The 25,539-nt window shown below is 50.2% G+C and overlaps 11 protein-coding genes across 22 annotated transcripts; 6 read left to right on the top strand and 5 right to left on the bottom strand.

Annotated features, from left to right (window-relative positions):
• The first annotated feature begins 636 nt into the window (after window positions 1-636).
• On the top strand, window positions 637-1,852 carry LOC111078866 (transmembrane protein 177). 2 transcript variants are annotated; one of them, XM_022373787.2, is made up of 4 exons: window positions 637-888; window positions 943-1,399; window positions 1,461-1,732; window positions 1,769-1,852. In XM_022373787.2, the coding sequence occupies exons 1-4, from the start codon at window positions 716-718 to the stop codon at window positions 1,803-1,805; spliced, it is 939 nt and encodes a 312-aa protein (XP_022229479.1). In that variant the 5' UTR covers window positions 637-715; the 3' UTR covers window positions 1,806-1,852. The 2 variants fall into 2 exon arrangements, with proteins under 2 accessions (XP_022229479.1, XP_022229478.1); XM_022373786.2 differs by having other exon boundaries at window positions 638-888; window positions 1,461-1,829.
• On the bottom strand, window positions 1,837-3,913 carry LOC111078860. Its single transcript, XM_022373778.2, has one exon. It carries the CDS (start codon window positions 3,808-3,810, stop codon window positions 2,005-2,007), a length of 1,806 nt encoding a protein of 601 aa, XP_022229470.2. The 5' UTR covers window positions 3,811-3,913; the 3' UTR covers window positions 1,837-2,004.
• Window positions 3,914-3,916: 3 nt separating this feature from the next.
• Window positions 3,917-5,162, top strand: LOC111078865 (probable cytosolic iron-sulfur protein assembly protein Ciao1). The gene has a single exon (XM_022373785.2). The coding sequence runs from the start codon at window positions 4,061-4,063 to the stop codon at window positions 5,066-5,068; it is 1,008 nt and encodes a 335-aa protein (XP_022229477.2). The 5' UTR covers window positions 3,917-4,060; the 3' UTR covers window positions 5,069-5,162.
• Window positions 5,124-6,538, bottom strand: LOC111078867 (DNA excision repair protein ERCC-1). Of its 2 annotated transcripts, XM_041592928.1 has the most exons (3): window positions 6,266-6,538; window positions 5,486-6,189; window positions 5,124-5,425 (listed from the first exon to the last, which is right to left on the bottom strand). In XM_041592928.1, the coding sequence occupies exons 2-3, from the start codon at window positions 6,044-6,046 to the stop codon at window positions 5,237-5,239; spliced, it is 750 nt and encodes a 249-aa protein (XP_041448862.1). In that variant the 5' UTR covers window positions 6,047-6,189; window positions 6,266-6,538; the 3' UTR covers window positions 5,124-5,236. The 2 variants fall into 2 exon arrangements, with proteins under 2 accessions (XP_041448862.1, XP_022229480.2); XM_022373788.2 differs by lacking the exon at window positions 6,266-6,538 and having other exon boundaries at window positions 5,486-6,200.
• LOC111078864 (eukaryotic translation initiation factor 3 subunit M) lies at window positions 6,349-7,954 on the top strand. Its single transcript, XM_022373783.2, has 3 exons — window positions 6,349-6,502; window positions 6,633-6,812; window positions 6,872-7,954. Exons 1-3 carry the CDS (start codon window positions 6,458-6,460, stop codon window positions 7,808-7,810), a joined length of 1,164 nt encoding a protein of 387 aa, XP_022229475.1. The 5' UTR covers window positions 6,349-6,457; the 3' UTR covers window positions 7,811-7,954.
• LOC111078863 (GDP-fucose protein O-fucosyltransferase 1) lies at window positions 7,852-9,407 on the bottom strand. Its single transcript, XM_022373782.2, has 2 exons — window positions 9,250-9,407; window positions 7,852-9,163 (listed from the first exon to the last, which is right to left on the bottom strand). The coding sequence occupies exons 1-2, from the start codon at window positions 9,365-9,367 to the stop codon at window positions 8,073-8,075; spliced, it is 1,209 nt and encodes a 402-aa protein (XP_022229474.2). The 5' UTR covers window positions 9,368-9,407; the 3' UTR covers window positions 7,852-8,072.
• A 40-nt stretch (window positions 9,408-9,447) lies between these two features.
• LOC111078861 (cysteine--tRNA ligase, mitochondrial) lies at window positions 9,448-11,371 on the top strand. 2 transcript variants are annotated; one of them, XM_022373779.2, is made up of 2 exons: window positions 9,448-9,557; window positions 9,629-11,371. In XM_022373779.2, the coding sequence occupies exons 1-2, from the start codon at window positions 9,547-9,549 to the stop codon at window positions 11,295-11,297; spliced, it is 1,680 nt and encodes a 559-aa protein (XP_022229471.2). In that variant the 5' UTR covers window positions 9,448-9,546; the 3' UTR covers window positions 11,298-11,371. The 2 variants fall into 2 exon arrangements, with proteins under 2 accessions (XP_022229471.2, XP_022229472.2); XM_022373780.2 differs by having other exon boundaries at window positions 9,453-9,561.
• LOC111078862 (transmembrane protein 39A) lies at window positions 11,300-12,995 on the bottom strand. The gene is made up of 4 exons (XM_022373781.2): window positions 12,608-12,995; window positions 12,302-12,534; window positions 11,684-12,245; window positions 11,300-11,618 (listed from the first exon to the last, which is right to left on the bottom strand). The coding sequence occupies exons 1-4, from the start codon at window positions 12,875-12,877 to the stop codon at window positions 11,352-11,354; spliced, it is 1,332 nt and encodes a 443-aa protein (XP_022229473.2). The 5' UTR covers window positions 12,878-12,995; the 3' UTR covers window positions 11,300-11,351.
• Window positions 12,996-13,048: 53 nt separating this feature from the next.
• LOC111078868 (cytochrome c oxidase assembly factor 5) lies at window positions 13,049-13,527 on the top strand. The gene is made up of 2 exons (XM_022373789.2): window positions 13,049-13,354; window positions 13,416-13,527. Exons 1-2 carry the CDS (start codon window positions 13,154-13,156, stop codon window positions 13,455-13,457), a joined length of 243 nt encoding a protein of 80 aa, XP_022229481.1. The 5' UTR covers window positions 13,049-13,153; the 3' UTR covers window positions 13,458-13,527.
• On the bottom strand, window positions 13,456-17,525 carry LOC111078858 (ATP-dependent RNA helicase DHX8). Its single transcript, XM_022373767.2, has 2 exons — window positions 14,170-17,525; window positions 13,456-14,091 (listed from the first exon to the last, which is right to left on the bottom strand). The coding sequence occupies exons 1-2, from the start codon at window positions 17,390-17,392 to the stop codon at window positions 13,544-13,546; spliced, it is 3,771 nt and encodes a 1,256-aa protein (XP_022229459.2). The 5' UTR covers window positions 17,393-17,525; the 3' UTR covers window positions 13,456-13,543.
• Window positions 17,526-17,533: 8 nt separating this feature from the next.
• Window positions 17,534-22,694, top strand: LOC111078859. Of its 9 annotated transcripts, none has more exons than XM_022373773.2 (8): window positions 17,534-17,797; window positions 18,962-19,269; window positions 19,330-19,856; window positions 19,913-20,358; window positions 20,425-20,659; window positions 20,810-20,863; window positions 20,958-21,671; window positions 21,737-22,694. In XM_022373773.2, exons 1-8 carry the CDS (start codon window positions 17,639-17,641, stop codon window positions 22,510-22,512), a joined length of 3,219 nt encoding a protein of 1,072 aa, XP_022229465.2. In that variant the 5' UTR covers window positions 17,534-17,638; the 3' UTR covers window positions 22,513-22,694. The 9 variants fall into 9 exon arrangements, with proteins under 9 accessions (XP_022229465.2, XP_022229466.2, XP_022229467.2 ...); XM_022373768.2 differs by lacking the exon at window positions 17,534-17,797 and adding an exon at window positions 17,981-18,687 and having other exon boundaries at window positions 21,737-22,692; XM_022373777.2 differs by lacking the exon at window positions 17,534-17,797 and adding an exon at window positions 17,982-18,092 and having other exon boundaries at window positions 21,737-22,693.
• The last annotated feature ends 2,845 nt before the right edge of the window (window positions 22,695-25,539 follow it).

Below are 25,539 nucleotides of genomic sequence, written 5' to 3' on the forward strand. Positions count from 1 at the left end.
ATTCCATGATTTTGATATTCAGTTTAATATTACTAGATAGTTAGCTCTCTTAGCCCCAAACAAATAATTTTATCCGAGAGATACATCTATTTTCTACAAGATTGGCTAGTTTTCAGAAGTCTTTTTTATTGCATTGTTTACATAAAAAGGTTCCAACAAAAACTGCCAAAGCATAAAACGTAAGTGTTTACGAAATGTGACGTCATTGTTGCTGGTCAACGAAGATTCTTCTATGCGTATGGACATTTGTATACCCTATTACACCTTTCAACTAATGTTACATATTTTTTTCAAGCTGCTTTGAAACATTAATATTGCATATTTCTTACATTGAGATATTTTACCTATTAATGCATCGTTAATATCTTTAAAACAGAGACTGAGCAGTTCCTGCATTAATTGGAGCCTGAAATTACAAACAATATCTCAAGTCCAAGTCCATAATATTTCGTCACGCGTTTGAATTGATTTTTTCACAACAATTACCAATTTATTAACAATGTTGCCAGAAGTTATATAGTGACGTCACGGCTGCAAAACTTGTGGCAACCCTCCTTTCGGAATGATGAGCTTTCCCCATGCTGCTAAAAGTTTTCCCATACAAATCAAAACATATCGATATATCGATATAAAAATGTATACAACCCTTTAATTACACAACTTTCTGATTCAAAACAAGAAAAATATCAAGATTTATAAATAAGTAAAACCAAATATGCATATAGCTCCGAAAGCCGGTGGTGGCTTTTTTGCCTTCTTTAAGACTGAACCTGGACGTAAACTAGTCTTTTACACAGCGGGCGCCACCACTATAGGCCTATTTGTTGGAAACTTTGTACCACACACATTTGGACTGAATTATTACCGCGACTTCGTGCAATGCTACCAGTGGGTGAGCAAGTGGCTGGCGTGAAGAAACCACTCTAAAACGCTTTATTTCAGACATGGCGTAGGAAGGCCCGTGCCTGAAGTAGTGCAGCAACGCCTGGAGCAAGCGCTAGACAAACTGCAGGTGGAACCATTTGAGCGCAAGTTCGTCAAACCCTTCACCGTGTTCGGCTTCGATCTGTTTCAAGCTGGGACCACCAAGTTCCGATTCGGGAGCGCTCTAGGCATACCAGTGAACTACGGCTACGACAGTCCAGCAGAAATCAAGCGGCCCGATATACGCTTTAGGGACAAGCAAATTGATTGGAGCTCGCCCAGCGGAAAGCTGCTGGAACAAGCTATCGTCTTGACCGAAGATGAGCAGGTGTTTGGCCTGAGCAAGGCCATCCTCCAGCTGCAAACGTATCGTGTGCTGCTCAACTCGATATTCCCCACCGTGAGCTTTCTCATGGTCTACACCATCGGACATTATCTGAACCTGCGCCTCAATCTTTTTCACCGCCATGGCAGCGTAAGTAACATATGTTTGTGTGGACGAGGGGTTTTTTAATCACTGGCTTCTTCCGCCTCAGGTCCGCTTTGTTCTGTACTCCATATTGGGTCTCTTCGGCGTCGGCAGTTGGACGTTCATGAAGGACTTTAATCAGGTGGCTACCGATGCGGAGATTGACAAGAAGCTGGCCACCCTGGGGCCGCAATTTGTGGCCGCAGGTGCCAGCTTCTATGATAAGCACTTGAAGAAGAACATTGCGTTGAGGGAACTCATTGGTGATAACACCTACACGGCCTTGGGCAATGAGAACTACATGTTGCGTCAGAAATCCATGCCTTTGACGGCACGCAAGTCCTTCTTCCTGGAAAAGCTGCAAGAGCTGCAAAGGTCGCAAACACAGCAGTCTCCGACCGAGTCGCAATAAACCAATTTTTTGTTACACATTAAACGATTTATAATTTATATATTTAACATTGAAATGGAGCAATTTATAACAGTGAAGAGCTGTCCTTAAAACGTTTCATATTGCATATGTCCCATAAATTGACTAGATTCATGCGCCCGGCCGCTGGAATGGATATATGGAATATTAGGCTTACTAACGATATAATATATATGTATATTTAAAATGTCTCGTCGCCCACCACATCGCTGATGGTGGCCACCAAACGTCGGGCATGCTCTACAGCGCAGGTAGTTGTGACCAGTCCAAGATGGATGCAGAACAACTCGTATACGCGAACCTTGCCGGGCGCCAGCTTTGGGAAGCAGAGCTCAGCCAGATCAAAGTAATAGTCCACGGAGAGGGCTCCAGGCTCGGTTGGCACCTTTATGGCACTGCCACTGGACGCAGCTGTTGCAAGAAAATGGTGCTGCAGGTCCAGAGTTGGGCTGAGAATGCCGCCCGACTGATCCTCGAACCAGAGGAAGTAGGAGTAGTGAAAGACTTTGTCCTTCCACATGACTGTTGTCTGCCCCTTCTTGAGATACCTTCGGGCAAACTCGATCATATTCCATAGTTTTGTCTTCGTCACCAGCTGATTGGGGCGGAGATCGGGCCCCAACATTTGTCCACTGCTGCGATTCACATACATAAAGTGAACCAGGCCGGGAAAGTCCTCCAAGTAAGCATCAATGGAGATATTCCGTGTAGCCTTTACAGCCAGGAACTCTGCGAATTCCAGCAGCTTGGCCTCGACAATCGACGCGGACTCGTACAGCTGGTCCAGGTGTGCGCTTGAGCTATCGCACGCGGCCAAGGTGAAGAGCTGCTTCAGCTCCTCTATAAACGAGGGCACGTTCGACTCAATCCTCACAAGCAGCTCCCGCTCAAAGTTTTTAAAGTACTCCATGTACATTTTGCGCAGATTTTCCCATTTGGCTGTAAACTTTTTAATGCAACTCTCCAGGTCGTCCAAGTCGCCACACGTCTGTTTCAAGTGCCGCTTCAAGGCAGCCAAAGTTTGCACGATAAAGGGCTCCAAGTTTTCAAAGGCTGGCTTCAAAGCGTCCGAGTCACCCTGGTGATGCACTGTACTGATTTTCTGCACCACAAAGAAGCAGTCGTAGATGCAACTGGTTAGCTGCATATTCGCGTACTCGATGACCTGGAGTAGCACCTGGTTGCCATGCAAGCGAGAGATGTGCACAATGGTGGGCACACATCCGGAGTTCTCGTCGTAGGACGCGCCTTGCAGAAAGACCGGCACAGCACTTTGCGATGGAGAATTCTGAGACGACTGAAGGGCCCGTGCCAGAATGCTCAGGAAAAGAAGATCAGCAGCAGACAACGGCACGGCGTGCTTGGTGCTATTGGCGGCCACCAGCTTGTGGGAGACCATCAGCAGGACATGGGCTCGGGGTAGTCCGTCCTGGCGCAGCTGCTCCAGCGTAAAATCGAGTGTCAGGTGAATGGTTCTCTTTAGTTCCTTGTTGATCACCAGCTTGGGTATGGCCTCGATCAGATATGTCTGGTCCTCCTGGCCCAGCAATGTTTCGTAGCACTCGAGGCACTGCGTCAAGAGCTCCTGTTGCATGGCCCCGGCCTGCCCGCCAAAGATGTTCGCTCCATAGCAATACCGCGATATTGCAATGCTCGCTCCCATCTGTCGCGTCAGCTGGTCCACCGGGACATGTCCAATCTTCAGGAAGGTAAATCCCAAAAGATCACCAAAAACCAAATTGAATCCCTTTTCGCACTGGAAGCTGGAGTAGGCGTTGTCAAACTGGCATTGCATTATCTTTTGCGAGCTGATGATGGGGCTGAAAATCTGCACCAAGATGTTGCTGTCCATCGGGCAGCTAGGATCGGGGGCGGCCTCCAGCAGACCTTGGGCGACGGCCACATCGCTAATTTTCTGCGTCAGTGGCGCGTTCAGTTTTTGATAGACAACATCGTTGCCACTGTTAAACACGATTAAGCCGTTCATTTTTTCATCATTTAATATTCAGCAAAATACAGGAAAATTATTCGGATATATACACAAATTTCTTCACTTGTGCTGGGTAACGGAATGCAACCAGTCATTTTTCAACACCCACCCCACCCCACCCCACAAAGAAACCAATGTTGTTGTGCAGCACTAGAAAATCAGCTGTTGCTGCCTGTTGTCTTCTTCTTACCACATGCGCTTTTGTTATCAAAAAAAAAACTGAGGAAAATCTACTTCAACTTAAAACATGGGACGTTTAATTCTGGAGCACACCCTGCAAGGCCACAAGGGTCGGATTTGGGGGGTGGCATGGCATCCGAAGGGGAACGTTTTCGCCTCTTGTGGCGAAGACAAAGCCATACGCGTTTGGTCTCTGTCCGGAAATACTTGGAGCACGAAGACTATTCTCTCGGACGGACACAAGCGCACCATACGCGAGATACGCTGGTCCCCGTGCGGTCAGTATTTGGCCTCGGCCAGTTTTGATGCTACAACAGCGATTTGGTCAAAGTCCTCCGGCGAATTCGAGTGCAATGCTACGCTGGAGGGACACGAGAACGAGGTGAAGAGTGTCAGCTGGTCGAGGTCCGGTGGACTACTGGCCACATGCTCCCGGGACAAGTCCGTCTGGATTTGGGAAGTGGCAGGTGATGATGAATTCGAGTGCGCCGCCGTACTAAATCCCCACACACAGGATGTGAAGCGTGTGGTGTGGCATCCGACGAAGGATGTTTTGGCATCCGCCTCCTATGATAATACCATCAAAATGTTTGCCGAGAGCCAGTTGGATAGCGACTGGGATTGCACAGCCACATTGTCCTCCCACACGAGCACTGTTTGGAGCATTGACTTTGACGCCGACGGCGACCGGTTGGTCTCCTGCAGCGATGACACCACACTGAAGATTTGGAGAGCCTACCATCCGGGCAATGATGCTGGCATAGCCACGCCAGATAAGCAGACCGTTTGGAAGTGTGTCTGCACCTTGTCTGGCCAGCACTCGAGAGCCGTCTATGATGTGTCCTGGTGCAAGCTGACGGGCTTGATTGCCACCGGCTGCGGTGATGATGGCATTCGGATATTCAAGGAGACGAGCGACTCGAAGCGAGATGAACCAACATTCGAACAACTCACCGCTGATGAGAGTGCCCACGATCAGGATGTCAACTCGGTGGAGTGGAACCCTGCTGTGGCCGGACAATTGATCTCCTGCAGCGACGACGGCACCATCAAGATATGGAAGGTGGCTGATTAGTAATCCGATCAATGTGCTGTAGTTTATAAGTGTTTAAACAAAAAGTGTGGTCTAAATTGTATACAAATAAAGTTTCTTCTTCATAAGAAATAAAAGTATTTAAATTACAGATGACGTTGGCCTCTGGCCCCGCCATAACATCTCTCTATAAATAATCTTAAATATGTGCTACTTGCTAAGAAAGGGCTCTTGCAGCGTTTTATACAACCTTTTGGCCTTACGTGGCCCCAGACCCATCACCTGTGACAGTCTCTCCTCACTGGCAGTGATGACATTGCCCAGATTACCAAAAGTCTGAAGGAGCGTAACGGCATCAGTTTTGTTCACGGGCTTGATGTTTGTCAGAGCGGCCACCAGCTAGGAACAATATGCATCATTTATGTAATATTATAAGTACATTTTATAGCAGTGTTGTACCTTTTGATGGGGATTCGATTCCACACGTTCCATGATCAAGTCCGGCGGACGCTTCTCAAACTGCTTGTAGGTTTCAATTATTTTGCCAGCCTCCTCTGCATTCCAGGCCAGCATCATGGTTAGATCTGCTAGCAGAGATATCCGCGTCAGGCTTTTAAGGGCGTTGTGTGGCTCTGGCGTGTCCACTTGCACCAGCAGGACTCTCAGCTCGTACATCTTGCCCAGAGCCTTTAGGCGCTGACAAATATAATCTGGATTCAGATTGTGATATTTGAGCGATAGGAAAAGGACGCAGGAAGTGCGGCCCACCACATAATCGGGCACAATATCGTCTCGAAACTCCAGGGGTACGTTCAATATGGACTTTAGAATCGGATTTCCTCGTTGCTTGCTGTGGACAAGCACGCTATGAGGATTTGACGCCGGCTTGGCGATTGTGATGGCCGTGGCCGCTTGGGCCTGGTTGCTACTGGGCTCCACCTTAGGCTTCTTAGGTGAAGTGGGGGGCATTTCCATGGAGCCCAAGATATCATTAAACGAATCATCGTCGAAATCATCCATCTTATCCTTCTAAAGCCGGCGAATACAAATTGTGTTACGTTTCCAAACACTCTTTGTTGTGACATGGACAAAATCTGGCAGCTATGTTACGTTTCTCAACACCCTTTTGTTGTTACTTTTGTGAAATTACAATTTATTTAAACCTTTAAATACACTTAAAATATATTTACATATGGAACATTCAATTTATGATTGATGCTAAGAAAGGAAATATCTCACCGTTTTGTGCTGTATATTAGCAGACATTAGCTCGCTCTTGCTTGCAGCCCGCAAGTAGATAGAATAACGAAAATTTTGCAACACTCTTTTGGCTCTTTCCTTTTCGACCGAAGTAGTGTGTGCGTGCGTGTTATTTTCAACAGATTTCATTCAATAAATTGAAACACATTTACAGTAACATAAAACATAACTATGACTTCGCATCCGGTTTTTATTGACCTCTCCTTGGACGAGCAGGTAAAGTTGGAGTTGCAGCTATGTGTCCCGTTTTTTGACAGACTAAACCAAGTTTGAGGTTATGTTGTCCCGAATGTGTGCAAAACAAAACTGAACTGAAACTAATATTTCAATAATTTCAACAAAATAGGTGCAAGAGCTGCGCAAGTATTTCAAGAAGTTGGGAGCCGAAATCTCATCGGAGAAGTCCAACAAAGGCGTTGAGGATGATTTGCACAAAATCATTGGCGTCTGCGATGTTTGCTTCAAAGATGGAGAGCCCTCTCAGATCGATGGCATCCTCAATAGCATTGTGTCCATAATGATAACGGTGAGTGGGAATCATAGCATTCTAGATGTTTGGATGTCAAGTACTCTCCTTATTTGCAGATACCCCTGGACCGCGGAGAGAACATTGTGTTGGCCTACTGTGAAAAGATGACCAAAGCGCCGAACGCACCGCTGGGCAAGGTGTGCCTGCAGTCGCTGTGGCGTCTGTTCAACAATCTGGACACGGCCTCTCCCTTGCGCTACCATGTCTACTACCATCTGGTGCAGGTGGCCAAGCAATGCGAGCAAGTTTTGGAGGTCTTCACTGGCGTGGATCAGCTCAAAACTCAGTTCGCCAATTGCCCGCCATCCTCTGAACAAATGCAGAAGTTGTATCGCCTGCTGCATGATGTGACCAAGGATACCAACCTGGAGCTGTCTTCCAAGGTAATGATTGAGCTGCTGGGCACATATACGGCTGACAATGCCTGTGTGGCACGCGAGGATGCCATGAAGTGCATCGTCACCGCCCTGGCCGATCCCAATACATTCCTGCTGGATCCGTTGCTGTCGCTGAAGCCTGTGCGCTTCCTGGAGGGCGATCTCATCCACGATTTGCTTTCCATTTTTGTCTCGGACAAATTGCCATCATACGTTCAGTTCTATGAGGATCACAAGGAGTTCGTCAACTCTCAGGGACTTAACCACGAACAGAACATGAAGAAGATGCGCCTGCTGACGTTCATGCAGCTGGCCGAGAGCAATCCGGAAATGACCTTCGAGACCCTGACCAAGGAGCTGCAAATCACTGAGGATGAGGTCGAACCCTTTGTCATTCAGGTGCTCAAGACGAAGCTGGTGCGTGCCCGCTTGGATCAGACCAACCGCAAGGTACACATTTCATCGACCATGCATCGTACATTCGGTGCACCACAGTGGGAACAGCTGCGGGACTTGCTGCAGGCCTGGAAGGAGAACCTGAGCTCAGTCCGTGAGGGTCTCACAAATGTTTCATCCGCGCAATTGGATCTGGCCCGCACACAAAAGCTGATACACTAGGCAACCCACCCGTCAACCACAATAACGAAACATAACCGAAATGAGTGTCCAGGAAAAACCACATATTTCGGGGCATTTGAATTACAAACTAAATTATTTTCAAGAATGCGCGGATAGCTTGAATAAATTTCTAAGTAAATCGAATGTAAAAACAAATTCTCGTTAAATGCGTGGATTGGAATACTTTTCTAGCTTACAACTACATGCAGTGGGTGCTGCTGGTCTGTCTGGATTGCGTTCTGCTGAGATTTCTGCCGGAGATTTATAGCTCTTCATGCGCCTTGGACTGCTGGCGGTCCTTCTCCTTCGGGAAGGACCAAAAGTAGGATGGAAAACCGTGCGAGTCCCTCTCGCGTTTCACAAATGCACTATACGATGAGATGCAGTTGCCAATGAAATGGTTCGATTGCCCCAAAATGGCCAAATCTAGGTGGGGATCATCTTCGGGCAGCCTGTGCACGCTGATGCCCATGCGGCTGAGCGCCACGTTGAGCTCGCCGATCATGTGATTAGCATCCGAGGCCACAAAAACGGACTTGATCTCATTGTTGGGCTGGGTCTGGCGCACATTCTTGATGGTCCTCTTCAGCTGTCGCACTATGGATTCCTTGGTCTGCATGCAGAGCTCGGGATAGAGTGAGCCACGCTCGTTCTTGTAGCCCAGGCACTGGGGCGAAGCGAACAGATGCTGGCTATCCTTGACGTGCTCACAGGCCCTCACCCAGTCGATGCCATTGCGCAGGTGGATGCCCACGAAGGCTCCACGGGGCAGTACTTTCCGTATAAAGTCCCTGGCAGCGTCCCTATACTTGGCACTCCATTGCATATGCTTCTGCAGCTCACGGTTTTCCAGCTGGACAGGGAAGCTGGCTGGGGCGCCTGTAAACGCGAGCACTGGCCAGGACTCGGCTGAGTATTTGCTTTGCCACTTGGTTGCCATGGAGCTGTGGTGCACATCGAAGTGCAGCGGTCCATAGAACTCCGACTTGACAAAGTCAATGTTGTAGGTGTCCCAGAAGGGGCCAAAGGGATTTCCATCCTTGGCATGGCAGTTGGGCTCGTCCGGATTGTTCTTCTCCTGCTGTAGGCTCTTGCGCTCCATGTAGCAGAAGGACACACGCTCCGATTCCGGCCAGACGTCGTCCGCCAGATGCCACATAAAGTCCGACATCAGTATGACCCGGTGGTAGTCCTTGAGCGGCTCCACATCAAAGTACGTATTGAAGGGCACCTGTCGGGAGCGCATTTCACCCTTGCGGTACTCCACCCATGGCGGCAGAATAAGGGTGCGATTCAGACCCTTGGCAAAGGCCAATGAGCCCAGAAAATGATCAGCTTGGTTGCCAAAGCGCCCTAAGGGGGAGTATCTCGTATTGTATTAAAACTGTACATGGAATGAACACATCCAACAGAGATGATCCCCAATGGCAGCGACTTACCCATGCAGGGACAGTAGGTGAGATAGCCGTTGGGATCCCGCTCCAAATTGGCCCATGCTGCGGCTGTTACTGTGCAAATTAAATAAATAAAAGGGAACTTTAATTGAAGCCACTGCATTCTGCCGGCTTCGTCTGCATCCACTTCTGACTGAGAGGCAGCCCTACGCACTGAGCCGAGCGATTCACAGGGTCTGGCAACCCTCGCCGGGCGAGTCAATTGTTGATTGTTTTTGTTATGTTGTTACAAATTGTTTTAGGCATTTAAAAATTGAAAGAATAAAGTGAAGAATAGAAAAGATGTTGAGTCAGTAAGTAAGATAGTTGCCACTTGGCTTGGCCAATACCAATACCAATACCAATGTCTCACTGTCTGTCTCAGTTACAGCAAAGAGATGCTCCTCAGACCATGGTCCTGGATGAACCTGAAGTCCTGCCGCCGCAAGTTTTCCGAGAGTTCCACAGAGCCGCCGCCGTACCATTGGCACAAGCCCGTGGGCCAGCATACGGGCATAACAGTGTACAACAATGGAATGCGCCGGAAAGTTCCCCTTGTGCTGCATAACCCGAACATGGTCACCTGGTACACCTGCGGCCCAACAGTGTACGACTCGGCGCATCTGGGCCATGCCAGCACCTATGTGAAGGTGGACATCATTCAGCGCATCCTGCGGGACTATTTCAAGATCAATCTCGTCACTGCCATGAATATCACAGATGTGGATGACAAGATCATCCGGAAAGCCCGCGAGTCCGGCTGCGATTGGCTGGGAATGGCGCGTACATATGAGGCAGAGTTCAGACAGGATATGCTGCGACTCAACGTGCAGCCGCCGGACATACGCACCCATGTCACCAGCAACATGCCGGCGATTCTGCAGTTCATCGAGGAGCTAATCAATGAATCGCAGGCATACGTGACGGAGGACAATTCGGTGTACTTTGACGTGTCCATGTACCCGCACTACGGCAAGCTGCAGCGGCTGGGCATGAGCAGCGAGGAGAAGTCGGATCTCCTTAAGCAGAACAGTGCGGACTTTGCCCTGTGGAAGGCCAAGAAGGAGGCGGACGAGCCCAGTTGGGCGGCTCCTTGGGGCGGGGAGGGTCGCCCCGGCTGGCACATTGAGTGCAGTGCCATTGCCGGTTTATTTTTCGGCAGTCAACTGGATTTCCATGCTGGCGGCCTAGACCTGAGGTTCCCCCACCACGAGAATGAGGAGGCGCAATGCTGTGTCCGCTACCAGACCGACCAGTGGGTCAACTACTGGATGCACACGGGCCAGCTGTACATAGCGGGAGATGAGCAAAAAATGTCCAAGTCCCTGGGCAATACCATATCCATTGCCGAGATGCTGCAGACCTACACCGCGGATGAGTTTCGGATGGCCTGTCTGTTGTCCAACTACCGCAACGCCATGCCCTATAGCGAGCAGTTGATGCTGACCGCCCGTCAGACGCTGCAGCGGTTCAAGAACTTCCAGGCGGACCTCAGCGCGTACACGCAGTTCCTCAAGCCGGTTCGGAAGCTGGATGAGGGCGCACTCAGGGCACAAATTGCCCACATGGCGACCGAGTTCGACAGCAGCCTGCGCGATGACTTCGATACGGCGCGTGGCATCAGCGTGCTGATCGATCAGATGACTAGCATAAGTCGCTGCATAAATGAGCAGCAAGCGGATGCAGTGGAGGAGCCGGCCTATTGCCTGGACCTCCTGACGGCGGCCGGCAACTTTATAAACCGAGCCATGCTTACCTTTGGCCTTACCAAACTGGCAGAGACGGAGAGCCTTGCACTGAACACACCCCTCCCGGCTGTGGGGGGTGCTCTGGACCCCGCTCTTTTGATAGCGGACGTCCTGGCCATACGCGCCAAACTGCGTCAAGAGGCAATATCCGGGCATCAGAAGAACATTCAGTTGCTGGTCGCCTGCGATCAGTTGCGCACTCTGCTGGAACAGCATGGCATCCAGATACGTGACCATAAGCAGGGCAGCTCTTGGGTCTACGCTACTCCCGCCGCCGTCGCCAGTGAAAGTAGCAGCAAACAGTGAAATGGCTGTGCCAAAATGAAAGTTTTGTTGTGTCTACGTCATGGTTAGTCATTATTACATAAATTCAGATCTAAGACTCAGTTTGAATGGCCGTTCGGGCGGGGTGCTGCCGTGCTCAGACTTGTACAGATCCTTGGTTATGAGATAGTCTCGGACTAGCTTGAAGAATGCACCCATGCTGGTGAATGCCACAAAGCTGATGGAGAGCACAAAATGCCACTCGATGGTGGCGGCGCTGAGAGAGGCGATCTCCACGAGCAATATGGCTGCCTGCAGTGTGGCAAGTGTCGAGTAGATGACAGTGGGATTGTGGAACAGTTTCTGTGGACAGTAGGAAATTAGTTACTTGGTGGCTAATATTCCATGGCCGCCCCTTCCTCACTTACATAGAAGCGCACATGGCTGGCATTTCCCGGCGTGGCCACCGTCACCAGGCCCAGGCTGCGGTAGAGTCCGCCATTGTGCTTCACCACAATGCCATGGCCGTAGGCCGTAAACTTTGACCAGGTGAACGCACTGGCAGCCACAATTAGCTGCGAGGGCGCCGGATCTCGGTCGATTCGCTGCCAGCAGCCCAAGTGTAAGGTGGCCCGGTGCAAAATGTCGCTGTACTTTGCCGGATACAGGTATGCAGCGCACAGACTGAACGCCCCCAGGCACACAATGATGCAGTGCTGTGCGGCCCGCATCACATTGTAGTTGACGCTCATGGCCAGGCAGCACGGCACCAAGCCGCTGTAGTAAGCATTCAGCATGGAGGTGAATATGAGCTGTTTGAATCGCTTGTTGAAGTCGTGCCGCAGCGTCTCGATCTCTTCGCGAATGCGCACCGCATTGGTGGTGCAGCTGTGAACGGGCATGTCGTTGATGTAGACACCGGGCAGCTCGAAGCGTGTGCGTAGAAATGGCTCCAGTTGGAAGCCAAAGATGAGCAGATAGATGATCACTCTGTGGAGAAGTAGACATCACGGACAGTACTAAATATTGATCTTACGCTTGCTTACGGATAGGTCAGGAAGAGCAGCAATATGTAGCTGTGCTTCTGATACAGTTTCAGTGCACACAGGCCCAAGCCCAGCTGCACCAGGCCACCAAATGTGTACTTTATCGCCGTGCGTATTACATGCTGCGTCTTCTCGTTTGCCTTCACTTTGGCCAGCAGCACACAGTAGACCAGTCTTCGGGTATTCAGTATGAGTATCAGATATCGCAAATACGGATCAATTAGCTCTATGTTCTGGAAGAAAAACCAAATCTATAAGCATCCATCTTCATCCTTAAGAACTTTGCATTGGCACAGCAAAACCCACCACCATGTGCCTTGTGTGGGCCTGAGTGAGCCACCAGTTTGTGCGATAAATGTTTATGAACTGCACAATGGCTGCGCCCATAGTGAAGGCGCACATTATCAGCTCGCTAAGCCACTCCGATGTGGTAGAGTGCTCTGGGAAGGGTACATGTTTGGGCATGGTGCTGCCCGGCGTTTGAGACGGCGGCGTTTTTCCACCCAGCATGTTCGAATAGACGTCCTGGGCTTCGCTGGAGCTGCTGCCGTCACTGCTACGCTCTTCATAAGCCATTTTCAGTCAGCCAATTGTCCTTCGTAGGACTTGCAGCTACATTTAAACAATTTCAAGTATTTAATGTTTTTGTGCGGTCGGAAAACAACAAAAATGTTCCAACAACAGTGCTGTTAAGCGCAAATAGGGTGCCGTGCCAGTCAGCTGATGATTGTCGCTAGCACCGACAGACAGACTGGCGCTTGTCAACACTTGGTCAACACACAGTTATCTCAGCTGGATTTGGTTTTGTAATTGAAAGAATTTAAATAAAAGTACGCCTAGTCAGCCCCCAAAATGATGCGCTACGAGGGCAATGAGAAGCTGGCGGACGAAACAGCCTGTGCCGGGGTGCGTGCCGACCTGAAAATGTGCTTGCTGGACAGCGACTGCTGTCGAGTGGATCGCAAGACGCCGCGCCAGTGTCTCATGGATAACAACGTCCCGCCCGAGTGCCAGGTGCTCCGCAACACCTTCTACGAATGCAAGCGCTCCCTGGTAGGTCCTTCATGTCAGAACTTGGAATCTAATTGAATTTTTTACCGTACCACCATTTTAGCTGGACAACCGACAACGCTTTCGCGGACGCAAAGGCTATTGATCATCAAACTTAATTTGATATATTTCTAAGTGTTTAAAATACATATAATTCTAGAATGGAGTTGCATAAATGGAACACCAGTTGAATTAATTGCGACGCCGCCGCACGCGAGATATGCGCCAGGCATTGGGCTCCTCGTACTTGTTGTAGAGTGGCTCGAGGCGCTGGTTTTTCTTGAATTTGCTGAGCTTGGTGGGGTCCGAGAAGCGGAAGAAGGACGGCGCAAATTCCACCAGCCACTTGGGATCGATGGTGGTCACCTCGCGCATATACTCCTTGGTGGTCTGCACCAGCTCGTGATAGATCACCCACTCTGGCTGGCGATTGAACAGCGCGCTCGATGGATGAATGTAAACCACCTGGGAGTCAACCAGGGTGCGGTATCCCTCCTGTGGATCCTTTTTGGCCGCATTGCGGAAGAAGCCCGAACAGACTGCCTTCTGGATGCGCACCGAGCTCTTGCCGGCCGATACCACGTCCAGCTTGTGCCTGTCCATGATGCCCAGCAGCTGCTTCCGCACATCCTGCGACCGTTTGAGTGTCCGGATCTGGACAAAGTTCTCGTAGCACCAGGCATTCGAGAACTTGTTGTTCTTCCAGCTGTTGTAGACGGCCAGCAGGGTTAGATGATCGCCTGTGGATAGAGATTAGGATGGGTTATGTTGTTATGGCATTTCAATGGGATTCCCAATGGGTTGGGCTGTGGACTCACCTTCGGCCTGGTTGAACTTGGCCTTCTTTTGATCCGCCAGCGCTTGCTTGTCCTTGGGCCTATAGAACACATTCTGCACACTGAGCATCGAGACAATGGTGAGAATCTCATCGGAGCACTGCAGTGCCACCGACATGATGAGCATCTTCGAGAGATTCGGCTCCAGGGGGAACTCGGCCATGCGCCGACCCAGCCTCGTCAGCAAGCCCTCGTCATCCAGCGCGGACAGCGAATGCAACTGCTCCAGGGCCATGACGAGCGACTCCACGGGCGGGGCATCCATGAAGTCAAAGTGCAGCAGATCGTTGATGCCCATCGTCTTCAGCTGGAGCACTGTGGTGGCCAGATTCGTGCGCTGGATCTCTGGCACGGGCGTGGGCAACATCTCATCGCGGTAGGCGCGCTCCGTGTACAGGCGATAGGTCTTGCCCGGACCCGTGCGTCCGGCACGGCCTGCCCTCTGCTTGGCTGCTGCCTGGGAAATGGGCGTGACCACCAGGGAGTCCATGCCCGTCTTGGAGTTGTACACCTTCTGCTTGACAAACCCGGGATCCACCACATAGAAGATCCCATCGATAGTCAGCGAAGTCTCCGCAATGTTGGTGGCTATCACCACCTTGCGGCTGCCGGCGGGTGCCGGATCGAAGATGCGCGTCTGCATCTCGGAGGGAAGCGCCGAGTAGACGGGGAGTATTATCAGTTCGGGCACATCGGGTCCGAGGCTCTTCATGCGCTCGTAGAGGATCTCGCAGGCCGTATCAATCTCCTCCTGGCCGGTAAGGAAGAGCAGAATGTCGCCGGGCGGTTCACGCAGATGGATCTGCATCACGGTGATCAGCGAGGCGTCCAGGTAGTCCGTCTCCGGCTCCTTTGTGTACAGCACCTCGACGGGGAACGTTCGTCCGGGTATCGTAAAGATGGGAGCCTTGAAGAAATACTGCGAGAACTTCACAGCATCCAACGTGGCGGAGGTCACGATCAGCTTCAGTTCGGGCCGCTTCTGCACGGCCGTCTTCAGCAGGCCAAAGAGCACGTCCGTGTGGATGGTGCGCTCGTGGGCCTCGTCCAGCATGATCACCGAGTAGGTCTTGAGCTCCGCCTCCATGAGGCACTCGCGCAGCAACATGCCGTCCGTCATGTACTTGATGATCGTCTCCGGGCTGGTGCAGTCCTCGAAACGGATGGTGTAGCCCACCTCCTGGCCCAGCCGGCAGCCGTACTCCTCGGCCACACGCTTGGCCACCGACATGGCGGCCACACGACGCGGCTGCGTGCAGCCGATCTTGCCGCGTGCCGTGAATCCGCACTCGCCCAGATACTGGGTTATCTGTGTGGTCTTGCCCGAGCCCGTCTCGCCGATCACGATCAGGATTTGGTTGTCGGTGACGGCCTTGATCAGATCATCGCGCAGCTTGTAGATGGGCAGCGACTGGCGCTGTTCGACCAGGGTGAGGTCCGTCTTCTTGCCGAAGGATGACTTCTTGCCGCCAATCACGTGCTTCTTCCACTCGGGCACCTCGGCGGGGGCGGCGCCCATGCCGCGCATATTGGCCGCCAGATTGCGAGAGCTGTCCTCCTCGGGCAGCGGATCGATCCAGTTCTTGTTGAGGTTCGTGGGCAGGGCCTCCATCTCCTGTTCGCGCTGCAGCATTTTCAGCTCGCGCCGCTCCTTGGACAGGGCCGACTGCATCATGGCCGCCTGGGCCAGCGAACCGTCGGGATTCTTCACAATTCGCACGGGCGAGAGGTCGTGCAGTGCCCTGCCATGACCCGAGAGGAATGGCGGCTCCTCTTCGACGATTTCAATCTCGATGTCCGCCTCGTCGTCCTCGTCCTTGGGCAGCAGACCTGTCTCCTCGTCAAAGTCTGGCATTTCACTCCTGTCCAGGACCCCGGAGCTTATCATCTGCTTGATCTCCCACCGCTCGGGGCTGGAGATCCTGGTGACGCGCTTCCTTGACTCGTTCTCATCCCCGTCGACGCTGTTGCCCTGCAGATTCAGCATCGAGGTGCTGTTGCTGAAGGGACCATCCGGATTGCGATCCCTCAGCGACCCATCATCCTCGGGGGTGTGCGAGAGGGGATTCAGATCGCGTCCCGACTCCTGATCGACCTCCTTCATGGACAGCGACACCTTCTGGCCCGTCAGTGACATCACCTTGACCCTCACCGTCTGATTGCGAACGATCACTTCGGTCACGTCGGTGACTCGGCCCTCGGCACGCAGCTGTGAGATGTGCACCAGTCCCTCCCAGCGCTTGCGCAGCCCAAAGAGCTGGACAAAGCACCCGAAGGGCACAATGTTGGCCACCTTGCCGGAGTAGATCTTGCCAGCCTCCGGATTGTCGGCCATTACTGTGTTGGGTGGCGGCATTTTGTCCTGCCGGCGATCACCACGATCACCACGATCGCCAGAGCGCGATCGACTCCGTTGTCGACGTTCGTGGCGGTCCCGGGAGCTGGATCTGCGTCGACCACGATCTCGGTCTTCGCGGGATCTGCTTCGGCGGCGTTCCCGATCGCGATGCTCGCGAGATCGGCTGCGTCGGCGGCGTTCTTTGTCGCGAGATCTACTCCTGCGGCGCTCCCTATGCCGGTCCTCGCGTGATTTGCTCCTGCGGCGCTCCCTGTTCCTATCCTCGCGAGACCGACTACGCTTGCGAGTATCTCTGTCCTTGTCGCGACTTCGGCTGCGATCCCTTCGCTTATGGGGTCGTTCTCTGGTTTCCTTAAGCTCCTTCTTATCCTCGGTCTTGCCCTCGCCCGGCGCCAACGCCTCCAGCTCCATCATGGCCGCGTCCACGTCACTCATGTCTGGCTTTTTGCCCACCGCATGCTTCTCCTTCGCCTCCTCGTCCTGGCCCTCGCTTTTGCTGTACTTGTCGTTGGGCAGGGCTAGGCCAGGAAACATTTTCATCAGCTGCGATTTCTTGTTATCCTTGCTGCTGCTGCTGCCAGAGTCCAACTTCTCCTCGCTGCCGCCTCTCGGCCGACTCGGGCGCATTAGGTTGATGATGCGCTGCAGGTTCTGGACGAGCGAGTCTGGGAATTCGGCGCCGTTCTCCAGCAGAGCCTGGCGAAAGGCATCGTACGATCGATGCTTGTTCTCCAAATCGATGATGAACTCGGCCAGGTCCTTGTCATTGATGCCCAAGTGATTATCGAGCTCTGTGCAGATTTTCGAGACCAGCGACAGATACTCCAGTTGCTGCAGTTCCTCCATCTCGGCAGAGCATTAACTTGTATTTCGTTTTCGTTAAATTTTTCACTGCAAACTGCAATTACAAACAAAATGCAATATACACGCCGACCGAACAGCTGTTTTCCTATGCTGCAGTGTTGGCTAACTACGTAGGCTTGTGCGTACAGTACGATTATTTGACTTGACGCTCGCTTTTTTGATGTTTCTGCGTATTGTTATAAAAAATTCATTAATCAGTTATTGCTGTGTTCGGTTGTGCCAAACGTAATGGCTTCGTTCTTCGACTGCTTCAACAATTTCGTGCAAAAGGGCGCTAATGTGGAGGAGAATGTGTCTACTGACGACAATAAGGTAGAGGAACAGCAGCCGCCGCGACAGCCAATAATGGAAATGACAGCCCCCCCATCTCCTACGCCCAGCAATGGTGTAAGTATATCATCCCATAATTATCCCATTCCATTAGAAGCCTGTGCTGGCATGAAATTGCATGAAATATTCGCCATTATTTGGGAAATTGCACATTTATTTGTGCATCTTGCAGCGGCCTAGTGATGCCAGACCATGGCAATACAATAGTTGCTTCACGGCCCGAAGGTCTGGCAACTCTTGCCGTGGGCACGCCATATTTTACCTAAAGAATTGCGAAAATCGCGTCGAAGTTGTTGAAAAAACGGGATAAAAAGCCCATAAACATAAACTTCAAAGTGGAATTTTGTGTGGGGTTGGTCTATGGTCGCATGTGGGCTAACAGTTGTAGGCGGTAGTTGAATCATTTCCAATCGCCGCGAGTGGTACAGCCAAGTCGAAGAAGAAGCAGCAGCTTGACTTTGGCGCAGCGCAGCGAGTAAATACAATCCGAGACACAAAGACAGGGACAGGGACAGACAACAAAATGATGAAACAAACAATAAACAAAATCGGCAGCAATAAACCGAAGATGCAGTTCACGCCGGCTACATCATCGATTATTACATACAGTCCCAGCAAATTCTCAACCAGAGTTGATTCCTCGGTCAACACAGGCACACAACATCCCCACACACATACACAAACACACACACACGTAACGACAGCAGCAGCGCCAACGGGCACAGCGAAAACAAATAAATCGTCAGTGGTCGGTTCACCCGCGTATTATGTGGTCAAAGCGGGGTCCTTGGGGCAGTGCCGCCTCGATGTCAGGAGCAATCAAAATTAGCTCGCCACCCAAGGCCCCCACAGGATCGATCAGTGCAATAAGATCGCCCACACAACCGATTTACATCAGCCCCGGATCGGTGACGGTAACAACGGCCCCCTCAACGCCAACAGAGAGTGTAATGATGATTGAGTATAGACCGGGATGGCTCCCACACATGTCCACCACCATTGCAATCCTACTTACCTGAATGTTCCATCTCATGTTCATCCGGAGGCAAAGAGAAACCATCCATCTTTCATTCCAAATCCCACTAAAAGAACTTCATTTTGAATGGTTTACGTCCTGCACTGCATGTATCCAAATCCCAACCAGAGACAGCGCCAGGGCACTGCTTGCCCTGCAATAACTAATCGCCATTCCACTCTCTTTCTCTTTCTCTCTCTGTGCAGTCGAGCACCATTTCGGCCCACAGTGAATCCTCGTTTAGCGAGAAAATGGAACACAGTTATATACGCGAAGCGCCACGCGCCGAGATGTCCAACGGCCTGGCACCCACACGCCACATCCTGGTCAACCATCCGCCGCAGTGCACCAGCTGCCACACATATCCGCAGCAGGACCAGGAGCCAGAGCAGACCCATGCGCCGCCCTACGATGAGATATGCGCCAAGGAGATGATGAACGAGTGTGCCCGCATATCCAAATATGTGAAGAACATTAATTCCGATGATCAGGACTGGGTGGCACGCATAAATCAGTGAGTATAAAGCTGCACCATCCACGATGATCCCCTGCCAACCCTCTCTGCTTGCCGCAGATCTGCCTGGAGCCCCATCCAAAAGACATTGTTCGAGCGGGTGAGCAGCATCCTCGATCAGGATCAGTTGGCGCGTCTGGCCAACGATAAGCGCCAGCACGAGGCCGTGCATCGTCGTGTGAGCGTGGACAAGTCGGCATCCCGGATGCGTCGGGCCTTGGGCAGCGTTGCCTGGGATCAGCGCATCACTCAGTGGCTGCACACACTGCTGATGCAGTCCCTGCCGCCCTCGTACATGGCCTCCTATCTGGACATGATGCAAACGCTTAAAACCAAGCTGCCGACCCTGATGGACAAGCTGCTGTTCAGTCGGCCGCTCAGCAATAACCAGGAGCTGCTTGCGCCCGTCATGAAGAAGCGTTGGGAGCCAAATATTCTGCCCAAGAATCGTCAGCTGCCGCACAATGCCATCATGGTGGTGCTGCCAAATATGCCCGCCAGCAGCAATGTGCCAGAGCGCATGAACAAATGGTATCGCTCCCTGGCTACTATCTGTCAGGTCGTCCAGATCACTTTGCCCAATACGAGTAAGTGCCACCCCTCATGTGACCAGAATATCCTTACCATTTGCCTGACTCCGCAGACGATAGGATTGCCAATCAAAATCTGGATCAGGTGGCCGAAGCCATTGTGTGCCTGACGCGTGTCCGCATCAACGAACTGCGCGCCGAGAATCCAACACGTGGCATCATTCTGGTCGGCTTCAATGCGGGCGCATCCCTGGCCCTTCAGGTGGCCCTCTCGGAAAGCCTGGCCTGCGTCATTTGCATGGGCTTTGCCTACAACACATTGCGCGGTCCTCGGGGCGCACCCGATGACCGCATTCTGGACATTAAGACGCCCATTCTGTTTGTAATTGGCCAGAATTCGGCACGCAGCAGCCAGGAGGAAATGGAGTCGCTGCGCGAGCGTATGCAATCGGAATCCTCGCTGGTGGTCGTCGGCAGTGCGGACGATGCCCTGCGTGTGCCCAAGAGCAAGCGACGCATCGAGGGCGTCACCCAATCGATGGTGGATGCCATGGTGGTGGTAAGTCGGTAATCCTGCGGAAGCCTGCGGAAATGTTCTCTCATTTGTGGCTATTCCGTTTTGCAGGACGAAATCTATGAGTATGTGAACAGAACTCTGATGGATCCTCCGGGACCGCGTGTACCCACAATCCTGCCCAGCCAAGGTACACAGCGCGGCCAGAACAAGCTGCTGCAGCAGCAACACGGCCTGGCCTACGACAAGGGAGGAGCAGGAGCCCAGCAGAATCGCAAGCGTAAAGTGGACGTTGGATTGAACGAGAGCGGAATGCCGACTACCAAGAGCAAGTTTGTGCCACACAGTGAGTATCGTCGCGAGCATTCCGATCATTATCCCACTACTAATACCTATCCGCATGTACAACTCAACTCAAATCCAATCCAATCCAAATCAAATCATCAATTCCCCAATAACCTGCAATCAATATCCTTTAATATCTCTATCAAAAAAGGCCGCAGGCCGAAGGCATCGCGCCTCGTTGATCCATTTGCTCCAAAGCGAAAGGGTAAACCCATTCCACGTTTCCAAGTGCAAACACCAATCAGTTTTTATTTGTGCCACAACCCCATTTCATCGACTAACAGTTTTACCCCCCCCAGTTGGAAGACCTCGCACACGCCCACTGCCACTGCCGAATGCAGCCACTCCAGCTGGCTCTGGCTCTGGTTCTGGCATTCCCAACAAAGGTGTAACCGACGCAGATACACTAAATCAATCCATTGAATTCATACTAGATGACAGTCTGGACAGCGATGATGCATCAACAGCAACTGGAGGATCCGTTGGAGCAGGAGCAGGAATATCTGCTGGACTAGTCATACCCAAGGTGGCCACTGCCGGGTCAGGTGTAGGCATCAAGTCGCACCCGACGACGGTTAACCTGGCAGCTGGCACCAAAATCAAGATGATACCCTCCAGTCAGTTTATGCAGCTCAAATCCCTTACGCCGCAAAACAAACTGATCAATTATACGATGAACAAGCCCACCACAGCGGCCACCATTGGCAGCATTGTGAAGACTCTGCCCAGCACTACCGCGGGTGGGCAACAGTACTTCACCCTCAAGACGCCGACGGGGCAGACAACCAAGTTCGTGGCCACCGCATCGCCAGTAGGAGCAGCAACCTCGGCAGGAGGAACGACGCCGCCACAACAAAAGTATACGGTGTTCAAGAATGCCAGTGGCATGACCATGCTGCAGTTGAACAAGAATCAGGCAACCAGTCTGGATCTGTCGAGCATCATCGATATGCCAATTGTGTTTGCCGACAATGAGGGGAACATACCCGAAGGGGAGAAGGATCCAAAGATAGGTGAGCGAGGGTTCGGGATGTACGCTCTCGAGATCGTTTTCTCACCTAACGTTTATAATCCACAGTGCCAGCCACACCCGGTCGCCATCCCAGCGGCAAAAGTCCAATCATCATCAGTCAGAAGATCATCAAGGAGGCCCCCAAGCCAAACAGCTCTCCGCTTGTCAGCAAGGTGGGCAACAACATTGTCCTCAACAAGGGAATCCAGCAGCTGTTCACCACCCAACAAGGCGGAACGACCACCACAATTGGTGGCCACAACAAGGTGGTCTATCTCAATCGGAATCAAATGAAGCCGATGGGCAAAATGGTAACCACAGGCCATCGCCTGCCCATACGTATTGTCAGCAGCAGTCCGAAGGGTGCCACAGCCAGTAGCAGCACTGGTAGTTCGCTTATGTTGGATACAGCCACAGGATCCCTAAAGTCCATGAATGTGCAGACGATCAAGTCGTCGTCGACAACAGCGTCGCCCCTGCCCACGGGCACACTCCGCCACACGGGCAACATTAGCGTGGGCAACAAGACTTATCCACAGTTTCAGGTGATCAACAGTGGCAGCCCTGGAACGCAGACCAAGTCCACAACAGTGGGAGCAGACGGCAAGATGCCCATTGGGAATGTGAGCATCAAGTCTGGCACAGGCATCAAGCAGGTTCCCGTGCTGATGCTGGCGAATCGGGCGTCCGCCGGATCGTCCCCAGCATCTACCACTCCGGGCGGCGCTGCCGTTCGCCGTGTCGTCAACATTGGCTCTGTGGCCAAGCTGAGTCCTGGCCAGGCCTCCTCAGACTCGAAGGTTGTCAAGCTACAACCATTGCCAAAGCAGAGTCAGAAGTAGAACTGGAATGGCCCGATATACGCGTACTTTGTGCACTGAAGGATCCTACAATTTTGTAAATATTTAAGTACGGATCCCCAATCAGTTTTAATGAGTTTTAAGTTTTAATTGATCTTTGCAAGCCCCATGTAGAGTGTTACACAATAAAATGTTATTTAAATGTAATAAAAAAAACACTACGATTCAAATAATGTGATGAGTGTTATTTATAAGGAATCAACGGATACTTCATGGATGATGCTCAGACGCACAAGCAAAAAAGAATGCACAAGTATTGAAAAACTGAAACGATTTTTTCCACCGATCAGAAAATCAAATTATAGATAGAATATATAACTTTTGAGCATTCATTAACAGAATAAAAAAAATGCCGCTTATCAAAAAAATTCTGAGAATATTTTAACAGCGTCAAGTGTCATTATTTTTTACATTTCGCAGAGCTCTGCGAATTCCTAAGCATGGTTTTTGGTTTCTTTATTCATGGCCCGACATAAGTACCTGTCCTTTAATTACAAAATGAGAGAGAGAGAACAGGAAGCGATTCCGGCGTGAGAAAATTATTACCCAATCACCAAAAATTCCATGGAATTTGACAAACGTTTTTCCCGTCCTCAAAGTGAAGTGCGTTCGGATAAAATAAAATAAAAACCAATGCCAAAGGAAGACAAGACAGAAACACAAGGCAGACTGACGTTATGTAAGCACGTGTGTTCACACGACTACAGCCAGCGACTGTCCAACTGTAGCTTTTTTGTTTTTTGCTTAGAATTGCATTTCGTTGGCTTTTTTTTGTGGTTGAAGCTAGAATTTCATTGAAGTCCCAGGGATTATATATGTACATCTGAATTTTCTTGGTATTTTAATGTGCGGCTCCGTAGACAAACTTAACCCACTCTTTCAGTTAGGGGTCCAATAGTAAACTTTAGTTAAATTATTATTAAAACATTTTTTAATTTAGGTACAAATAATTTGAGGTTGCGGCACACTAGGCACTTTCTATTTACTTTTATGCTTAATCTACATATTTAATATTTACATTTTATTTATTTAACACCAGTCCAGAACCAGTCCAGTCAATTGTTTAATTTCATCATTAAGATTCCACTGAAATGTCTAAATTATCTCCTTTGGATTGGTGGACTCTAAAGGGTTAATCTGATTTTTTGGCCAGTCGGCAAAATTTCGATCGAGTCGAGTCGAGGCGAGGCGAAAAGAAGCAAAGCACTGGAACTGGGGAGTAATTTTTATATATTTTTTTTTCATTTGCATTGGTACTCGTATTTGGCATATATTTAATTACATTTTATGTACAGGAGTGTACATATGTATGTATGTATGTATTTATTTGAATATATCTTTTTATGGTGGCGTCAAGGGTAATGGCGACTTGTCGCCACTTCAGTACCGCGCAGTAGTTGATCAGCAACGGATCATTCGTGAATGTAATCCAAAAGCATAAATCAGTGTTAACCGTAGGATTCCAATATTTTTTAAATGTACAACAAACAGAGAGGATGGAAGTGAGATGATTGAAATATTCAAATTATTTGAAGAAAAATCTATAAAAGTTTGGACCAAAAGAAAAATAAAGTTTAAATTTAAATTAAAAAAAAAAAATTTAAAAATTTAAATTTAAATTCAATAAAAAAACCCAAAATTAAAACCAAATTATTCGATGGGAATTTCACCCAAAGCTCAGACATGCAGTCCATGTATTTTCTTGGACATTTTCCCAGCTCAGCTGCTTACGCAATTGGAAAATTATGTGGAGAGCCCAGCCTATTCCCAGAGTCCGATCCGTAAATCGCCAAATGCCAAGACGCAAATCGAATCTGATTTAAAAATGTCTCTAACTGCTGCTGGTGGCGGCTCTGGCCTGGTCCTACTACCACCTGCCGGGGATTTTTGTTTATAGTTTTTGTGCGACGGTCTTAATTCGCGGCAATTTGTTCGGACCAGAAACCCACTGGGCCAGCGGGCAGGCAGCAGCCACATTCGTTGCCACATGCTGTCCCCATGTGCGTTTCGGTGATTATTATTTTTTCTGTTTAACCTAATTTTCTGACAAGTTTGTTGCACATTCGCCATAATTTGTTCCATAGCACAGGGGCCTGTGGACGTCTCACCAACTCCTGACCTCAGTGCAATTGAAACTTTAATCTCCCACTGCCCAACTGTACGATTACCTGATAGTGGTGATCTTCAATTTTAAGTTAAGCTCAGGCAAACTCAGAAATGACATTGATTCTCCAATAAATCTTGATGTGGGAGAACAGTTCTGTTTAACTTTCATTTTGCAGTTCTCACAAACTGTCACTATACTGCTTTAGATATGTTTGTCTTTTCTACTGCTTCGTCTGAAACTGCTTAGCGAAGAACAGTATACCTCAAACTGTACTCCGTTGTAGCAGCCATCTACTATGATGTACGTTGATGTACGTTCAAAAAAGAATGATATGATCGTTTTGGGTTAATGGAACCACGTTTCGTATACACTTGTAAATTTCTCTAACATTAAATTTCTTATTCGAGTGCTTTATTCTGCAAGGGAACAGGACACTGCTTGCGTCCAAATACCATTCCCCTCAAAATGTGTCACTTTTCCACTTCCCTTTTATTCAATGGTTCTCCCCTCCCCACCACCCCCTGTCAAATGCAATATTGAGTAAAATACCGCAAATCCTTCACGAAAATCCTCCATCCTTTTCACAAATACTAATAAGCGGCCACTCGCGCGAAAAGCTGTCCAAAAAGAGGACGAGAAAGAGCCATCGGGGGAGGTAGTGGCGAGGAGCACTTTTGATTTTGCATTCATACTCCACGGTGAGAGGGGTGGAGGGTAGGAAAGCAAATGCTGATAGTTTGCTTTACAAACACTGGAACTGCAACCCCCTTTCTCTCTTCCCTTTTCAAATGGCGCCTAATAACATGCAAATGATGGGAAAATGCACGATAAAAGGAATCCGCGGAGAGTGGGGTGGCGGGGCACGAAAAATGGTACTTACATTGCAAAATCTCGCGGACCGT

This window comes from Drosophila obscura, unplaced genomic scaffold (assembly GCF_018151105.1).
Source record: "Drosophila obscura isolate BZ-5 IFL unplaced genomic scaffold, ASM1815110v1 contig_186, whole genome shotgun sequence".
NCBI lineage: Eukaryota > Metazoa > Arthropoda > Insecta > Diptera > Drosophilidae > Drosophila > Drosophila obscura.

Coding starts and splice junctions, on each gene's coding strand:
- LOC111078859 (XM_022373768.2), top strand. CDS start 18,508: ATGTGGTCAAAGCGGGGTCCTTGGGGCAGTGCCGCCTCGATGTCAGGA. Junction 19,270..19,329: donor TGGGTGGCACGCATAAATCA/GTGAGTATAAAG, acceptor TGCTTGCCGCAG/ATCTGCCTGGAGCCCCATCC. Junction 21,672..21,736: donor GGAGAAGGATCCAAAGATAG/GTGAGCGAGGGT, acceptor TATAATCCACAG/TGCCAGCCACACCCGGTCGC.
- LOC111078865 (XM_022373785.2), top strand. CDS start 4,061: ATGGGACGTTTAATTCTGGAGCACACCCTGCAAGGCCACAAGGGTCGG.
- LOC111078863 (XM_022373782.2), bottom strand. CDS start 9,367: ATGCAGTGGCTTCAATTAAAGTTCCCTTTTATTTATTTAATTTGCACA. Junction 9,164..9,249: donor CACCTACTGTCCCTGCATGG/GTAAGTCGCTGC, acceptor ACTCCCCCTTAG/GGCGCTTTGGCAACCAAGCT.
- LOC111078868 (XM_022373789.2), top strand. CDS start 13,154: ATGATGCGCTACGAGGGCAATGAGAAGCTGGCGGACGAAACAGCCTGT. Junction 13,355..13,415: donor ACGAATGCAAGCGCTCCCTG/GTAGGTCCTTCA, acceptor CCACCATTTTAG/CTGGACAACCGACAACGCTT.
- LOC111078858 (XM_022373767.2), bottom strand. CDS start 17,392: ATGGAGGAACTGCAGCAACTGGAGTATCTGTCGCTGGTCTCGAAAATC. Junction 14,092..14,169: donor CAAGTTCAACCAGGCCGAAG/GTGAGTCCACAG, acceptor CTCTATCCACAG/GCGATCATCTAACCCTGCTG.
- LOC111078864 (XM_022373783.2), top strand. CDS start 6,458: ATGACTTCGCATCCGGTTTTTATTGACCTCTCCTTGGACGAGCAG. Junction 6,503..6,632: donor ACCTCTCCTTGGACGAGCAG/GTAAAGTTGGAG, acceptor TCAACAAAATAG/GTGCAAGAGCTGCGCAAGTA. Junction 6,813..6,871: donor TTGTGTCCATAATGATAACG/GTGAGTGGGAAT, acceptor CCTTATTTGCAG/ATACCCCTGGACCGCGGAGA.
- LOC111078866 (XM_022373786.2), top strand. CDS start 716: ATGCATATAGCTCCGAAAGCCGGTGGTGGCTTTTTTGCCTTCTTTAAG. Junction 889..942: donor GACTTCGTGCAATGCTACCA/GTGGGTGAGCAA, acceptor GCTTTATTTCAG/ACATGGCGTAGGAAGGCCCG. Junction 1,400..1,460: donor TTTTTCACCGCCATGGCAGC/GTAAGTAACATA, acceptor CTTCCGCCTCAG/GTCCGCTTTGTTCTGTACTC.
- LOC111078862 (XM_022373781.2), bottom strand. CDS start 12,877: ATGGCTTATGAAGAGCGTAGCAGTGACGGCAGCAGCTCCAGCGAAGCC. Junction 12,246..12,301: donor CTGCTCTTCCTGACCTATCC/GTAAGCAAGCGT, acceptor ACTTCTCCACAG/AGTGATCATCTATCTGCTCA. Junction 11,619..11,683: donor CCAGCCATGTGCGCTTCTAT/GTAAGTGAGGAA, acceptor TACTGTCCACAG/AAACTGTTCCACAATCCCAC.
- LOC111078860 (XM_022373778.2), bottom strand. CDS start 3,810: ATGAACGGCTTAATCGTGTTTAACAGTGGCAACGATGTTGTCTATCAA.
- LOC111078867 (XM_041592928.1), bottom strand. CDS start 6,046: ATGGATGATTTCGACGATGATTCGTTTAATGATATCTTGGGCTCCATG. Junction 5,426..5,485: donor AATCGAATCCCCATCAAAAG/GTACAACACTGC, acceptor TATTGTTCCTAG/CTGGTGGCCGCTCTGACAAA.